The 18941-nt window shown below is 37.7% G+C and overlaps 1 protein-coding gene across 1 annotated transcript in view; it reads left to right on the forward strand.

The window, feature by feature from the left end:
- The window catches only part of LOC126185181 (sorting nexin-7-like), a 142773-nt gene extending 127053 nt beyond the window's left edge, over nt 1-15720 (forward strand). Inside the window, exon 10 of the mRNA XM_049928038.1 lies at nt 7834-15720. Within this exon, the coding sequence (XP_049783995.1) occupies nt 7834-7923 (90 nt within the window). The 3' untranslated portion in view covers nt 7924-15720. The remainder of the gene's footprint in view (nt 1-7833) is intronic.
- Nucleotides 15721-18941: the final 3221 nt, after the last annotated feature.

An 18941-nucleotide genomic window follows, 5' to 3' on the forward strand; every position in this document is an offset into this window, starting at 1 on the left:
CACATCTGTGTCGGAGGTCTGCAATCAGTACTGCTGACTATGCAGCAAGTTGGGAGCTCTGTTTTCATCTCGAAAGCTCGACTGGCAGCCTTTGCCACTTCAGATTGCCGCTCCAAACCGAGAAAAACTCTTCTGATCCAAAGCAACACACACACACAACTGGTACCGACATAGGCCACCACCTGCAGTTGGCTGCACCCTGTGCTCTTCATGGCATCCAGAAGGACCTGTTCCACATTTGGAATGACTCAACCCAGTATGTACACGGAGTGTGCACTGGCTGTCTTCCCCTCCTTGGTAGCCATGTCCCAAAGAGGCCCCATAAAGCGTCCAACATTGGAGCTCCCAACTACCAATAATCTCAGCCTCTATTATTACCCAGATCTGGCAGGCTGAGAGGTTTCCTCTGAAACAGGACAAGTGACTGGATGTGGCTGAGGGACATTGCCAAGCACAGATAGCACCTGGAAGCTGTTCATAAGACTAACTAGAGGCCTTATATTTGGCCCCTTGGGAAGTCTTTTTTTTTTCTCTTCCTGCCACACCCTGAGGCGACCTCCCACTTGACCATGGGTGAGGGATCTACCTCAATGCAAGCAGTAACTGGGCTGGCCACTGGTGTGGACCAATCAGCTAGACGTCTGTTGGATCTCCATGGTCGGTCCGCAACAGTGATGCCCATCCATTCATGCCTCAAACTGTGCAACTGAAGCCAACATAGCTTGGAGCTGACAGCAAAGTGTCACCAACTCAGCATCCGCACACAGCAATCACAGTCCCTATCCATACTAAAGAAGGTGTGGAACTACACTTCACAGACAAACGAATGACTGTCAACACCCACTGTAGAACTCTACAGTAAACACTGATGAAAATGCAAGAACTGTGTCTACTAAATTAAATTCACAGGTGGAGATTCAAAAACTAAACTACCAAAGCACACAGATGAGACTAAATAATTTGCTGCTAGTTCGGAACTTGTAAAATGTCACAAAATCAGTTAATTTCTGACTCAAAACAAAAATGCGAGAACTGTGTCTATTAAATACCAAGTTCACACACATAAATTCAAAAACTAAACTACCAAAGTACACAGATGAAACTATATAATTTGCGCCTCACTAGGAAATCGTAAAAGTCACATCATCAGTTACTTCCTTGTTGCTGCTGTTTCCTGGCTGGTGGCAGCTGCCTGACTACTGTGAATGAGCAGTCTATCTTCAAGAGTCTGCCTGTTAAGTTTCTTCAGCATGTCTGTGACAATCTCCCGTGGTCAAACAAATCTGAGGCTATTCATGCTGCCCTTCTCTGTATATGTTCAATACCCCATGTTAGTCTTATTTGTTAAAAATCCCACTCACTTGACCAATATTCCTCAGGAGGTCACATGAATAATTTGTAAGCAACCTCCTTTGTAGAGTGATTGCACTTTCTCAGTATTCTACCAGTACGCTGAAGTCTACCACTTGCTTTACCAGGTATTTTTAAGAGTTTGCAGATTCTACCTATGAATCACGAATATTATAGTCATAAGATACTACATTTCTTCATATTGTGTAGAGCACAGTTGTACATTTCTGAACATTTAAAGCAAGTTGCCAATCTTTGCACTTTGAAATCTTATCAAGATCTGGCTGAATATTTATGCACCTTCTTTCAGACAGTATTTCACTATAGATGACTGCATAATCTGCAAAAAGTCTGAGGTTACTATTAATATTGTCTGCAAGATCATTAATATACAACACGAACAGCAAGGGTCCCAGTGCAACTCCCTGGGAACACTTGAAGTTATTTCTACATCTGATGATGACTCTAATGCAAGATAATCTGCTGTGTCCTCACTACCAAAAAATACTTAATCCAGTCACAAATTTTGCTTGATACCCCCATATGATCGTACTTCTGACAACAAGTGTAACCGTCCCACTGCAACTTCCCTTCTCTGTGGCCTAGTCTGGTAACTGGGCAAGCTTTCCACAACTGTTGATTACATCTCAGTTAAGCTGGTCACATTCCATGCCCATGCACTCAAACAGGACTGTAGACTGCTCCAAGGATTCTTGGAACGCATTCCGCATGGACATTAAAGTGGCATACAGAACCCTTCAAGAGCTGTTGACAGACACCGCATGATGTGATCAAATATTCACTCTGCTGGGCACGTTACATATAAAACTTCCTGCTCCACAATCACTGCAAGAGGGCACCTGCCATGGCTGACTGTCAAAAAACAACTCTCCACTGCCTTTTTCACCACCCATACACATTCGGCGTGGCTGAGACAACACTCCACACTCAAGCTAGTTAAATGCATTCGAAAAGAAATTATAGTGTTAGAATTGTTACAAATGGAAAATTTGGGAATTCAGTCTTGGACTTCCTCCACTTTGACAAATGTGCCCCTTAGTGTCTACTCAGCGAGAGAGAGAGAGAGAGAGAGAGAGAGAGAGAGAGAGAGAGAGAGAGAGAGAGAGAGCGAGCGTCTGCTACGTAGCAGGACTACAGAACTGACTACATAACACCACCAGATAATTTAACAAAACTGTGCAGATAGCATATTCAAATGAGATCCTATACCTGAACTTTATGGAGTACTATACAGAAAATTGTGGAACAAAATTAAGCAGTATGTACGCAACACCAATGTCAGGCTGGAGTACATGAACAGCTGATGGATTATGTTTAAAACATCACATTCATGATAAATGTCAATAAGGTATTTTTAAAATGGCATAATATAGCAACTGCATTAATCATAGTGATTAACACCATCAAATATGCTATGGGGAGACAGGAGGCAACCATTTTAACACTACTTACAAGGTCTGTTCAAAAAATTCCGGAACATTCATAATTTTGTGCCAGTGGTGTGTTGGAGTGAAAAGTGGTTGGCACCTCTGCACATGTCTGTGTTTAATGTGTAACTGCCGTAAGTTTCATTGATGTATGTCTGTTAGTTATTGTTCAGTTCTGTACTAAGTAGAACATTGTGTCGCACAGTTTGCGGATTTTGAAATGGCAGAGTTAGAGCAGCAAGGCGTCTGCATTAAATTTTGTATGAAACTTATGAAAACCTTCACAGAGACACACAAAATGATGCAGGAAGCCTACAGTGATGAGTGCTTAAGCCATAATCTGTGTTATGTATGGTTCACATGGTTCCAAAATGGTAAAGATGGCCAGATGGGAGATTAAAGATGATCCTCGTTTAGAATGTTCTTTTGACGTATACCTACAATGCTCATGTCAAGAACATCAATGAAATTGTGCATGGCAATGGAAGATTGACCATCAGAGAGATTGCAGAAGAATGTAACATTCCAGTGGGATCATGTCATGAAATCCTGACACAGCATCTTGGAAAGCATCGTGTTGCTACAAAGTTCATCCCACAACTCATGAGCCAAGGCCAGAAAAACCTGCACCTTGCAATCTGTGAACAGCTTTTATATCATGCAAATGAGAATGAGATGTTCCTTAACAGAATCGTAACTGGTGATGAGACGTGGGTCTATTGTTTGGTGTTGAGACCAAGGTTCAATCTTCACAAGGGATCAGGAAAGGTTCTCCAAGGCAAAGAAAAGCTCGTCAGGTCAGGTCAGGTCAGGTCAGATGTCAAAACCATGCTGATAGTTCTCTTTGACTTGGGAGTATAAGTTCATTGTGCATTTGTGCCGCAGGGACAAACTGTTAATCAATGGTGTTGTGACACCTGTGAGAAAATGTGAGAAGGAAATGGCTTGAAATGTGGTGAGACAGTTCATGGCTCTTGCATCACAATGATGCACCCGCACATTCAACCCTGTTGGCATATGACTATTGCACAAAAACGAAATCACTGTACAGCCTCATCATCCGTACTCTCCAGACCTGGCCTCTGCAGACTTTTTTTTATTTCCAAAGTTGAAAACCCAGGTGAAAGGATGAAGATTTGCAGTGATAGACGAGGTAAAAGAAAATTGCAATCCAGCAAGAGGCGTACTAAGACTGCTTCTGGAAGTCGAAACGGATTTGGTAGCAGTGTATCAATTATGGAGGAGAGTATTTCGGAGGTGACCATGCACAATAAGTAAAAGGTAAGTATAGAAAAATTTTGTGGACTAAGTTCCAGAATTTTTTGAACAGACCTCATATTTCAGTACGACATTCGACACTTAAAATTGTTATTAGGAAGGCAAAAAACATGTGACATGCCAATAGAGTAGCTAATTCTCAGGATAAAGTTAAAACCTTATGATTCAGTCATCAATGAAATGTCTGGCCAACAGCGCAACATCAAGGATATAATCTATGTGTAATGCAAATCTTTTGTTTCTGAAAAGTCAGGTATATGTACAGTATTTAACAATCACTTTCAGAATATAGCATACTTATTAAATAAAGCCTTAGTTGCTATAGGGAATCCTTTCTCTGTTAGAAAATGGCTTTCCAAGACTGACTGAGATATACCTCAGTGATAGTAATAAGAGGGAACTGGTGTCGTATTGATGAAGACTAGGGACACTTTTGGTAAAGATGATGGCTCTAGCAGGCTACTAGATAACTGTGCTGCTTATGTTAGCCCAGTAATTAGCATTATTTGTGATCCCCCCCCCCCCCTCCCCCTGTAGGAATGGTCAGTTTCATGAATAATTAAAGTGCTCAAGAGTGAAACCACTTTATGAAAGAGGAGATAGGGATGAGATAGACAATTTTAGGCCTATTTCTGTGCCCTCTGCATTTGCAAAAGTTATTGCAAAGGATGTATATATAAGGGCAACTGATCGTTTCAGTTCATGTAACTAGCTACCAAACATACAATTTGGTTTTAGAAGTGTTTTGACAACCAGAAATGCTGTATTCCCTTTTCTCTGTGAGGCAGTTGACAGATTAAACAAAAAGTTACAAACATTAAGTGTGTTGTTTGATTTAACTAAGGTGTTTGTTTGTGTTGATCTTGAAATATTTCTGCAGTTGGTTTCTCTCATACTTTTAAAAACAGATAGAAAAGATCATTCCCCACAGTAATGAAGATGGCTAAGCCATCGAGCCTGATTGGGGCGCAATTAAATGAAAGGGGGTGGGGGGGAGTGTGGTCCCCAGGGATCAGTGCTGGAACCACAAATGTCTCTTATATTATATAAGTGGTGATTCTAAAATATCTCTTATTTGTTCGTGACACTAGCGTAGTAGTGAGGGACGTTGACTGCAACATAGGGGTAAAGTAGCAAATACTGTAAATCAAGACATAAGTTCATGCCTTTTGGAAAATAAATTTATGCTAAAACATAGTAAGACTTGGGTTTTTAAGTGTCCAACACACGTTTCAACTCAACTTATCTTTTGATTACACAGGATGGACATACGATTAGTTAGTGTGAACGGTCAAAATTCCTAGGTGTTCAGATAGATGGTAAGCTGTCATGGGAAGCTCATATTCAGGCTCCCATTCAAAAAATTGAATGCTGCTATATTTACCATTAGAACAGTATCTACAATAACTATAGGCCAACGTGTAAATTAGACAGCTTTGCTTATTTTCATTCACTTACAACACACAGCATTGTATTCTGGGGTAACTCTTCTCATTTACAAAAGGAATTTCAGTTCAGAAATGGGCAGTTTGAGTAATAAGTGTTGTAAGTTCATAAATCTCTTGTTGACCTGTGTTCAGGAGTCTGGGAATTCTGACATTGACCTCTCAATATATATTTTGTTAGTTAAAAATCTGAGCTTATTACCAAGAACTAGCAGCTTTCACTCACCTTGTCAGTTAATACTAGGCAAAAATCCAATCTGCATTTGCATCACACCACCTTGACTCACGTGCAGAGGTGTGCAGTTTTCTGCTGCCTCCATTTTCAGTAACTACCACAAGAATTAAAAAAAACCTTGGCAATAATCTACCCACTTTTAAGTCTAAATTGAAGTCTTTCCATATGGCTCACTCCTATTTTGTCATATAGTTCCTTGAAGAAAAAAAAAAAAAAAAAAAAAAAACATTTCTGGTGTTACATTGTTGATTTGAGTGCGTACTCACCAGCTTGTCATCACCATAGAATTTGTGTAAATTTTATTTAATCATTTATTAGCTTTATGGTGTTAATTGTGCCACAATTTACTGCTATGGAACTAGATGTGTAAAATAAATAAATAAGGTATCTAATCTGGGAACCACAAACTGTAACAGCTGGGAGAAAGTCTCTCTTCTCTTCATGAAATAAAAAATTCAAATAAATATTTCCACCTAAAATAAAAGAAAAACTTCTTGTACTCGTACTGTATTTTAAGTGCTGTGATGTAGTTAAACGCAGCACAAATAGTGAAGACTTGAACAACTGGAACTAGCCATGAGTGATTGCATACGAAGATGTATAACATTGAGTTCTTTCCTTTCTGTACTCATCCAGGTTGCATGTGACCAGACGGACAATGTATTTTTTTTTTACATACCCTACTTTCTTAATTGGTTTCTTTGTTTTTGGTGCCCTTAATACTTCTCCTTGTACATCCAATAGTTATCATTATTCCATAACATACATACAGGATCTTGCACATCGAGCGTTTTGGGTGTACCTATGCCACTAAATCTTTCTCCATTTTCATTGTTTCAGCAATATAACTCTGAAACAAAACTAATCTGCATCGGATGCAAGCCCATGGTGCAAAAAAATTTTATCTATTGGCAATTCCCAGAGCAGTCAACTGCTTATTCAGAGTTAATTCCTTGTTAATACGTTACCATGCATTTCTGTTAGTATACATCTTAGTATCTCATTATGCTATGAGAAAATTACTTAAAATGCTGTTTTCCCCCCTTAGATCTTGATTACTTTTGCATGAGTGTCATTAACGTTTGATCCTTCTTTGCTTATTTTGCTTATTTTACTTATTTTGTTCTGTGTACTGTTGTAAAAATACACTAAGAGCACACACAAATTTCATTGAGAAATCTATTATATGTAAAAGACAAAAGTGACTCCAAATGAGGTAAATTAAGGTAAAAACTAAAATGTGATTTAAAAAATGATTATATGGAAAACAAGGAATAATTCTGTGCCATATTAGTCAGAATATGTGTGTGTGTGTGTGTGTGTGTGTGTGTGTGTGTGTGTGAGAGAGAGAGAGAGAGAGAGGTGGGGGTGGGGGGGGGGAGTAGTAGTAGTAGTAGTAGTAGTAGTAGTAGTAGTGGAGCCTAAAGAGGCTAAAAATATGATGGACCTTAAGCTCTAGCATAAGATTAGCCTCACTTGTAGCAGAGAGAACGTGGGTAATGTGATACTTTCTTCAAACATCCTCCATTCAAAGCTTTGCAAAGGGTAACATGCCTGTCATTTCCCTCAGCCTTCTCACCTTTTTCCTCCTTTTTTGTCATCAGTCTCTGTGAATATACTTCCAGTTAAGAAAGATTTGTGGAAATGCTGCCAGCATTTGTAGTATAAAATGGATTGGAGCAATTTTCATGTTGTTGCTGACTTCCCAGAATATCAGGAAAGAACAGATGCAGGAAGCATATTATTCTTCCACTAATAGTATCTTCAACCACTGACAAAATGGAGGACAAAGTGATCCCAGTCATAAAGTTTTATCATACATCTAGTCATAGCTTCCTGCTTAGTGACCATTAATTTCAAGCAAAGACTTCAGTCCTGTCATATTATTCTTACTGGTGTCTTAAAATATTATTCCTGTCATTACTCTTACTGAAGGAATTAAATAACTTACATTTTTAGAAGTTTAGGCAATATTTTTTATAGGACTGCAGTATGAGGTCAGTTATTTAAGAAGTAATTTTATATTGCTGTTTAATACTGTCATGCAGTTTTTTAAAGCCTTTTCTCTTCATTGCAGTGCCTTGGTGCATGGGAGGAGGTCCTTCCAGAAATTAGGGGTTGCAGTGAAACCTCACAACATAGCAAACCTCTTCAGGTGTCTAGCTAGTTTAGTCCATAGCCGTTACGCTATTTTTTAAAAAAAACACACACACACACACACACACACACACACACACACACACACACACACACACACACAGAGAGAGAGAGAGAGAGAGAGAGAGAGAGAGAGAGAGAGAGAGCGATATTGTGTTGTGGAAAGCTTTAGTCTTTTTTCATTGTAGAATAGTGATGGAGTGCAATAATTATTTCTATTTTATTTCTGAGTCTATAAAACTGAATCTTGTTTATCATCTGCATATGGTTGTGATATGGTCATTATAAGTGAGTTACATTTAATTGAATTGTTACTAGACTCATAGACTTTGTAGCTAAATTATTGATTTGTTTCTTTTTTTTTAGTTTAAAGTATATGAATGGTGATTGTGAGATGATGATGAAATTTTATTGTGAATTATTCTACAATTGTCATTTGTTGTTTTTTGGTTGCTTAATTTGTCATAATTATGTTATATGGCTTAGTGGCTGGGTATTTAGAAAAATACTGAAGCACCATTTGGATAGGACAGTGATTTCCTGAATTAAAATGGACAGATGGTTGCATCTTGGAATTATTTTCATTCTACACCTGTCTTTGTGAAATTGTAAATGGGATTCCCTTTTAAAATTTTCAAATGTTTTATCACCTTTTGTTAACTTGATAGTGTAACACAGTGCTGCTTTTGAATAAGTCTTGTAGGTTTTAATGGGTGTGGTGGTTAATGAGGCAGCATTAACCATACATGCTGCCTATGTTCTAGAATGTATTTACTTTTTCTGTGTAATCCTTTGAGTACATGACTTGGTCATCATTAAGAAAGTTTGTCAGTAGTATGTTATGAGTGATTTTTCCTTCAAGTGATTTTTTATTTTTTCAGACATGTTGTTGGTAGTTTTCCCATTATTTGGATGGTTGCCGAAGTTCTAAAACACACACACACACACACACACACACACACACACACACACACACACACACACACACACACAAATATTCAGTAAACTGTATTTTCATAATGTTCAGTGTGCAGAATTTATACCATGAAACTTGAGTTGTTCACTACCTAGGGTTTATGCTTCAGCACTTTGGTACCAGTGTTTCAGTGGTTTTTATCTTTAAAATGCTGGTATCACATAGCCATGAAAATGTACCGTTCTGTGTACTTACTGATGATCAGTTTCAACCAATAGACCATCTTAGTCACATCTGTCACTTGGTCATTTGACTGAAATTAGTTGTCCATAAATACACACACCTTACAACAGCATTTGGTGGTTTTGTGATGCCATTCTCTAAATACGTTGTTGCTGTGCAGTACTGTTTACATAAAATGTTTTGGTTATTTTATCATTCTATGATATTATATTGATACGTAGTCCAAATACCCACCCTGCTTTAGCTTCAGAGTTCAAATCATTTTAAATTTTTGTACAACTAGCTACAAGGATTTGTTAATGTCTTTGTCTGTTGTCATGTTAAAGTGGTAGCTTAGTTCAGTTCATTGTCATTGTCATGTTCATTAAGGTTTTCATAAGTTGTGGTCAGATAGTTATTTCCAAATTTGAAAATTTGCCTGATACGTGTGGAGAATGAGAAAATGAGCATATAATTATTATTCATATAGAGTTAAGATTTAAGAAAAAAAATATTCCTTGACTCAGGTAATAAGTTAAACGAAAATGTTGTTTGCTATGCCTTTTTTCTCAAACATATAGTACCCAGTAAAGTAGAATATGCTTATACTAATTAAGGCCAAAGCATCTTAAAAATGTAATTTTGTCTGTATTGTTCCTGTAAAGTAATGATTGCATCACTGTGCAGTGCTGCCATTGTGGAAAGTGCAATTACTAGTTCCAGTCTTATTTAGCGTTTGGTCTGGTACCAGGCAATTAAGGCATCTAATAGAACAAGTATTCATATAGCTTATTTTCCAGTCTGTAGAGATTGTTATTACAGTAAGAACAAGGCAAATTTAATAAATATTCAGATGTGTAAAGAACATGTACAGCCCTTATTTCTGCAGTCTCAATATGGTTCTAAGTATTCAGAAGGTCTGTACATACTATTAAATGCTTAGCATTCCTATCTGACAATCATTATAATTAGCACAATGAAGTATAGTTTATTAGATTTGTGGTAAAATAAGCCAACCCTACATGTAGTGTGGATGAAGATGGATCTACTGAAATACTCAAAAGTACAAAATGTGAATTAGTGAAGCATGGTATGTACAGCATTCAACATAGTTTGAAGTTTCGTAATTCATTTACATTTACATTTGTGTGTGTGTGTGTGTGTGTGTGTGTGTGTGTGTGTGAGAGAGAGAGAGAGAGAGAGAGAGAGAGAGAGAGAGATTACAAATCGTCATATAAATACTACGTGGATTCATAATGGAATATTGATGAGAATATTGCTGACCCCCATTATAGTACAATTTTGCCATAGTAATGACACTTGGTGCACATGTTCTCTGGTTGGTGTTGCCTCATTCAGATTTTAATTCGCCTTTTCACTTTAACTCACTGTTAAACAGCAAATTACTGTTATGCTGTTTTAGATGAGCATGAAGTCAGAGGCAAAGATCATAAATGTAGTTATTGTTATGGAAAACCATGTGAATACTATATGATGTGTATTGATTGTGCAGTATTGTCCACATGATCTATTCCAGTGTCATTGGAAGAACGTGCTTTATGATGTCATATCTATAGTTTTTTGTATCAGACTCCCCGTAATTTTCTTTGAACCGTAAATGAAAGTAATTTTATCTACATTGTGTTACTATAAGTCAAAAGTCAAATACTCTTCTGGAAGTTTGTGTGATAGGTAAAAGCACATGTGGAGAGTAAACAATAAACTTAAAAAATTCACAAGCTCTAACTTTTAATGGTACATTTCCAGCATATTTTCTAGCATTATAAAAGTTGAAGTATAGTAATATACAGTATTACTCTGTTGTAAATTATATTAACATTTTCACACACACACACACACACACACACACACACACACACACACACACACACACACAGTCAGTGATCCCCTTAAATATTTTACTTAAAATACAGGCAAGACTAATTGGTCTATAGGTTTTGCTGTCATCCATTGTTCCCTTTTTCTTGTTCCCAGTATTACCACCACTCCATTCCAGAAATCTGGGAACAGACTATTATTTATACAATGGTATGATAGGTATCTTATGCAAAGCACAGTGCTCTAACCATGTTCTCTCTCTCTCTCTCTCTCTCTCTCTCTCTCTTTCTCTCTTTCTTGATGAGTTAGATTCAGGTTTATGATTCTGTCTCCACAAAATGTGTTACTAATTTGAAAATATGTGTGGCAAAGGGAAGAGAGTAATTTATTTTCATAATAACTGTTACACAGGTCACCTACCAGACTAAAGGTATCTATTTTGTTTTGGGATTTGGCTGCTGTGGTTACTGTTGGGTTTGTTGTGCTACCTCATGAATAACCCTGCATAAAGATGCTATAACACTGTTAATGGAAACATAAAAGATGAAATTTGTTGCATCATGAGATTTTGGAAATTATGGAGTTGTTATTTTGGATTAAAGACAAAGTAGGAGAAATGAAGACAAAAGAGAGAAAAGCTGTCTAGGGCAAAAAGAAAGTAATTTTGATGCAGACTGGGTGAGGAGGGGGTGGGAGTGAGAGGTGGGGGAGAAGGGGCAGGAGTTAGCATGAAAATGTTAGGTGTAAAATCAAATTTTAATACTTGAGAAATAATAGGTTTCAGGTGTTGAAACAAATGTTTAAAAGGTAAACAAATTAATGGAAAACAGCGTAAAAAAATAATGAAATTATAATAGTAATGTGTTTGATTTTACAATCAATTTACATTGAAGATGCCTGTCTAGTTAGCTGATTATCCTATTCACCTGTTTTGTGAGAGAAAACATATATTTTTCTTATTGGCATATTTGAGGCATATCAGTTTGGGCAGCCCATTCCTGATTTCTTTTGTGTTGAAAAGTAGGTAAAGATTACGAGTGAAATATTGCTGAGATTATATGTGAAAAATTGATTACCTGATTGGGGTAGCTTCATGGCAGTCACAGTTCTAGTCATGGAACTAGTAATTTAAATCTTCTTTGCTTTTGTGACCAGCTCCCTTCAGTTGCCACTAGTGCATCCCTTCCCATTTCTAAGTCGAGAAAAAATCTCTAATTTTTTTATGCTTCACTTCTCCTCAACAAACTTCTAAAAAATGTGTATGTACCACTAAATCTCTCGTTTGTGATAATATCTGCATCTTCTCTAGCCATAACTTAGCAGCTTTGTATGGTCCTGTGTTGTACATACTGTAGTTCCATATCATATGCAAATACACACATGTGTACCATTTTTAGACCTGTATGGGCAGTGTCTTTTTAAATTTTTAATTGGCAACATATTCTAGAAAATAAGTAGTTAGGTCAGTTAGGCAGAGTACAGACTGAAACATTTACACTTACATTAAACTGATGACATATTTTTACCGACGTTGTTGTGTGAAAGTAAGTTTTTAAACAGTAAAAACTTAGTGCAGCATTCAATCATTTAATGTCCAGAAGCCGGGCTTGACAGTGCCTTCTCGTAAGCATAATGCTGTGCTGTCCTAGCTGTCATCAGATGGGCCTACTTCATCCACATTGCAAATTTGAGTGCACTCGTCCATTTCATTTCCCCCTGGAATACAAATGGCAGATTTAGCAATAATATTTTATATGACATAAAGTAAATACTATTTATTCCATTATTTCTACATTCAGACAGTTTTCCAATTGATTACAATTGATTTTAAAATCACATGGCTCCATATCAAATCACTAAATGAGGGGTCAGTGTACAGTAAATATGTATGTAGATCACTTGAACATTAGGGAGTTCATTGAGCCATCAACATACATTATTATGGATGGATCAGCTGCCACACGCTCAGATGGTATACTTGCAGATGTACTATATGTAGATTGCGACGTTTATTGCCTAAAGATGGAGTCTCGTGGCTTCAAAATTGATCAAAATTTAATTTAAAAGCGATAAATACAGCTGTTTGAATATGGAAATAAAACAAGGAATGAAATATTTATTTTCTGCCATGAAACTATCAGCAGCTATGTTTCCTCCTCTTCCATAACTGTGGAATCTGTAAGATGATAATTTGTGATGTTGCAGTTGTGTGCAAAATTCCATTAGAAAGCTCAACAGGTGAAGCAGTGTAACTGACCATTGCTGACTGAAATTTGTGTGCCTCAGTATTGATTTAAGAGTTTTTGTGTTAGATTTATAACTGTCCTTTTAAGAAAAGCAACTGGACTTATTACTGTTTGATCAAACATGTTGATTATGTGCAAGTCCCCTCGTTAACTACCTTCAAAATTTTGTCACCAGTAATTATTGCAGTGGCCAGATAAAAATGTATTGAAGCTACTCTGGCTGTGGAATTGGTGAATTTATGTTAAATTTCTGAATTTTATTAAAATGTCCTACCTATTATACTACATAATAAATAAATTAATCCAAATCTAATGTGCCATAATTTTGATATCCAATAACTGAGGAAGAGTTTATGTACTATTATATCATTCAGTTATTAATTTTCATATGTGAGTGTTATGATTTCTTATTTCTGATGAAGCTCCCTTACGAGGTATCCAGAATAAGTTTTCATGATTCAAACTACTGGTTTGTCCAAACATTGATGTAGGAATGTTCAGTTATTTGAGGCCTAAGGTGCACATATAAATAGGAGACACTAGCCTTTTTGTGAGTGTGTGTATTTTCATATGTAATATTTCCTAAATTAACTTAGCCTGTCGCAGTATTTTTTTTAAACCTTCTTGTCTTTCATGTAATTGTAGTTACATCTTGAAAGTGGGCTGTGCCTAGATATAACTTAAATTCCTTGTGATAAAGTAAATATTCCAACTGTTTATTAACATAATTCTATCTCTAGGAATATTCTGGGGAGAGAAGAATGTTAGCTTAAATGTGATAAAGTAAATTGTGACTAGAGTAACAGATTGCTAAATTGTTGAAAGTAAAAAAATATTACTAATTGACAACTGAAAGAGGGACATACAAAATATGACCAGTTACAATTGTGGTTGGCTGAAGTTTATTGCAAGGGGGAGATAGATGTGGTATCATGGAAGAAGAAATATAGTACTGAACATGGAAACTGATATAATCAGAAGGGCTGATCTATTTATACAAAAATCAAGGACACATTAACTATCAAAGTTGAAATGCAAATGATTACAGTGTAAGCACAGTCACATATGACACTGATTTTATCACAGATGAGTGACTTGCTATAGCTTTACTAACTCCAGCGATGTTTAATTCATTCCTACGTGCTGCAGCAACAGTAGTTAACCAATCTGTAAAGTGTTTGTAATTTGGTAATCTCTAGATATGGCTGAGCCAATAGAAGTGTGTGCATAGTGACGTCACTATGCTATGTTGTAGTTTGGAAGGAAAGCAGCAGAGGATGACTGAACTCAGTGTAAATGTAAAAGTAAACATGTAGTGCAATATTATAAAATTCTTATTGTTCTGCTTTCCAGACAAGCTGGTACCCAATAGTAGTGTACAGAGAGCCCTGGCTCTATTGAAGCACAGGTAGTTATGTAGATGACTCCATCCAAGCACACACTTTGATTGGTGAGGCAATACTCTAATTAGAGTCATCTTGATGTAAATGTTAACAGACCATTACAAATATAACAATGTGGATTAATAATACCTTGCAGAAGACTTGAAATTGTTCTTTCCTGTGGTCTATTTTTGTATTAGATATGAGAGGTTCATGTTAGTTCAGAAGTATCACAAAATGTATTGCAGAGATTCATTCACTTCAAATATCAACAGAAACATTTTTAAAAAAATCATAACTGCATGTCTTAGCCTATATGATTGTAGGCACAGCCATTACAATTGTGCAATAGATGAATGGAATTTTGCATAAATCATATTAGCACCATTTATAATACATTACCTTCAAAGAAAGCATTAAAAAGCTACAGTATATTTACTTCTTCTTTCATGATTACATTCATTATTATTATTATTACTACTGACATTTTAGACTGCATGTCATCTTTTGTAATTTCAGTATTAATTGGATTTATAACTAGAATGTATTTGAAAAACTTGATAAGTGGAAAAGTTCAGTGATATGGAGAAAATGGTACTGGCTGTCACTTTCTAATAGGTGATATATGGGACCATATATTATATTGAGACAATTTGTTAAAACATGTTGAGATATTTATCTGTAGGATTTATAAGTGGCTGTTTCTCCAGAACAATATTATGAACAAAACTGTTGTTTTCATTTCTTAATAGGATGACAGTCTTGTGCGTGTGCAGCTTTCATTGTAAATGTAGTGTATGCTACACAGTTCATGTGTACTTACTAACTTTCGTCATTGCAGTACTTTTTAGTTTCTGCATATGCCAACATTTATACTTTGTCTAGTCCAGTTTTTGACTGATAGTTCTACTAATTTTTGTGTCTATACAATGTAGTTTTCGTGTGTTGTCCTTAAAATATAGTGTGGGTACAGTATAAATGCACTTGCAAATATAATGTTAATTGAAACAATTGTCATTTGGTGATTGAAAAATTAATTACTGTGGTACATATCGTTCATTGCAATTCAGGGTATGGCTTCTGCAGTACTTTAACCATGAAGTTAAAGTAATTTTGAACACCAGTAGTATAATTACAAGCTGAAATGAAGATATTTAATGTAATAGTAATACTTTTGAAAATAAATGTGTTCATTTGCATTACATAGTACATATATTCTTCTTTTTTCAAGTGGCTGACAACATTTATTTAAAGTTTACGTGTGTAATGAAGTTCTTTTGGTACAATTCTGAACAGTAGAAAATCAGATTTCAAAGAAAATGAGTTCAAGTCTATTGCAGGAAAGTTCTCAATTATGTAAACCACACCCACCAATCAATAATGGGGTTAGTTCTAACCATTTTTTCCAACCAGCATAGCACTACCCTAATTCATTTGCCACCACCATGTTGCTCTCAACCCAACTATCAAGGAGTCTCCAGCCAACACCATCCTCCTCCAGCTGTGCTGCCCCCAGCCAATGCCATTCTCCTCCAGCCGTGCTGCCCCCAGCCAATGCCATTCTCCTCCAGCCGTGCTGCCCCCAGCCAATGCCATTCTCCTCCAGCCGTGCTGCCCCCAGCCAATGCCATTCTCCTCCAGCCAATGCCATTCTCCTCCAGCCAATGCCATTCTCCTCCAGCCAATGCCATTCTCCTCCAGCCAATGCCATTCTCCTCCAGCCAATGCCATTCTCCTCCAGCCAATGCCATTCTCCTCCAGCCGTGCTGCCCCCAGCCAATGCCATTCTCCTCCGGCCGTGCCGTGCTGACCCCGCCCTCCGGCCGTGCCGTGCTGACCCCGCCCTCCGGCCGTGCCGTGCTGACCCCGCCCTCCGGCCGTGCCGTGGCCCCCCCCCCCCCCCCCCCAGTCGTCCGGCCGTGATACCCAGGCTGTATTCAGATATGCATTTCCTATTGTTACTGAATTTTCGAAGTGCAGTAACTTTTCCGTTATTGAAGTTGTGTGCACATTATACAAACAAAATATTAAGATTACATCACATTTATCATTTACCGCAAATGAGGACAATGTCAGAATTTTCAAACATGATTTAATTTCGGTTACATGTGCACAATGGTCCACTTGTGAGTTAAGTGTTCTGCAGTCAAGCGTATAGCTTCATTACGAGAAACTGGTCACTAGGTTAATAATTAACCTGTTAGTAAGTTTTCTGATCCATGTACGTATTTCTGACATTTCAAAAAATAGAATTTCGGCATATTTATTGTGGTGAGAAAAGTTATCTTAAGTTGGTCAGTCAGCATCGGGAGAAAGAAGAAAAGTGCTCCAAAAACAGCAACTCAGTGTTGCAGCAATTATTTTGCAATCAGTGATATTTATTTTGTACAATATAAATGGAATTCCTGAGATGAACTTCATTTGGAGTTAAATGTTGATAATAGTCTTCATACTAAAATATCAAAACTAGGGGAAATGTCGATATTCATGCAATGAATTTATCTTAAAAGTCACATCACTATCCAGCTCTGTCCTTCCTGTCAATCAACATCTTAGTCATAAAAATGGACATGGTGAAGTACCAGGTTGTCCAACTTAGGGTTTGCCAAGCATGAACACGTGCAGTAGAAACTTGCCATATGCAGGCTGGCATAATCTTGGTGAAATGTAAGCCCAGAATGGCTTGCCATGAAGGACAACAAAATGGGGCATAAAATATCGTCAACATACCACAGCAGTAAGTGCCCCTGCTGTGAAAAGAAATGGCACCTCAACCAGCACTTGTGGTTCTTGCGATGAATGGAGGACGGCAGTCAGGTTGATATTCCACTGCTGTCCAGGACATCCAGACGCCTCGCCGGCCTGTGGGATACCAACCCGACTGTCATCCACCATAGAGTGCAACAACCTGAAGCAGTGGTCTGAGGTGCCATTTCTTTTCATAGCAGGACAATTTTGGTTGTTATCTGTGGCACACTATGCTCCATTTTGTTGCCCTCAATGGCAAGTCTCTGTGGGCTGAAATTTCAGCAAGATCGTGCCTATGTGCACATCATAAGATGTTTTACTGCTTGTCTTCATGCTTGGTAAAACCTACCTTGGCCAGCAAGATCGCCAGATAACTCCCCAACTGTGAACATTGGGAATATTATCGGCAGGGCCCTACAACCATCTTGGGATTCTGATAAGCTAATGTGCCAATTTGATAGAATTTGGCATGATAGCTCTCAGGAGGACATCCAACAAATCAATCAATCAATCAATGCAAAACCAAATAACTGCTTGCATAAGAGCCAGTGATGGACCAGTGCTTCACTGACATGCTCAATTTGTGAAGCTCTTTGTCTTGAATAAAACATCCAATTTTTCTGAAATTGTAATCATTAGTTTGTCTGTACATGCATCACATGTACTGATTTCCATCCTATTTGGATAGTTCCTCTTGGGCATTCCCCCCCCCCCCCTCCCTCCTTAGAGTGTAGTAATAGAAGAGACACAGCAAGAAGAGTTACAGCAGTGTATGGCAGCCAGAATTGTCAGATCAAGTACACAAGAGATAGCAGCCATTAGTGTTGACCTCATATGTCAGAAGGTAATAGAGACTGTTAAAAAAGTGGTGTATTGATCTTTGGCACCAACCTCCATCACAAGTCAAACCCATTGTGAAGAATGGACTCAGACTTTGGCCACTGTTTTCAATCAACAACCCAGCATATGACCAAAACAGTTACAATCAACTTGTGCACCAAGTAAAATGTCCTGTAGTAGAACAGACATTTGGAGGATGGAGGACAAAATGCCCATCTGTTTTCACTGTGGATGCCCCGGACACTGTGCAGTACTGCAGAGAAAGAAGACTAGTGTTCAATTATTATTATGCTGAAAGACATCATGGACGATAGTTATCAATATGACAGGAAGTATCAACATTACCATTGATGGCCATCCGGTTCAGACACTAATCAATCCAGGGACTTGTTTTTCTGTAAAGTCAAACATTTGTCAATGACTCGGCATGGATTTAGAAACCATTGCGTGTGGGATACTCGGCTTTCCCTTTTCTCGCATGATATTCTGTGAACCACGGATGGAGACCAACAGTCAGATTCTGTATTCTGAGATTTCTGGAAAGGTTTGACACGGTTGCCTATTGCAAGCTGTTAATGAAGGTACAAGCATACCGAGTAGGTTCCCAGGTATGTGAGTGGCTTGAAGACTTCTTAAGTGGTAGAACTGAGTACATTGCCATTGACAGTGTGTGTTGATTAGAGACAAAGGTATCACCAGGAGTGCCACAGGGAAGTGTGATAGGACCACTCTTATTCTGTAGACACAGAAATTATCTGATGAGCAGGGTAACAGCCTGGCTGTTTGTATATTGACTACTGACAACTGAAGAAAATAATGAAGGAAGATGTCTGTC

This window comes from Schistocerca cancellata, chromosome 4, assembly GCF_023864275.1.
Source record: "Schistocerca cancellata isolate TAMUIC-IGC-003103 chromosome 4, iqSchCanc2.1, whole genome shotgun sequence".
Taxonomy (NCBI): domain Eukaryota; kingdom Metazoa; phylum Arthropoda; class Insecta; order Orthoptera; family Acrididae; genus Schistocerca; species Schistocerca cancellata.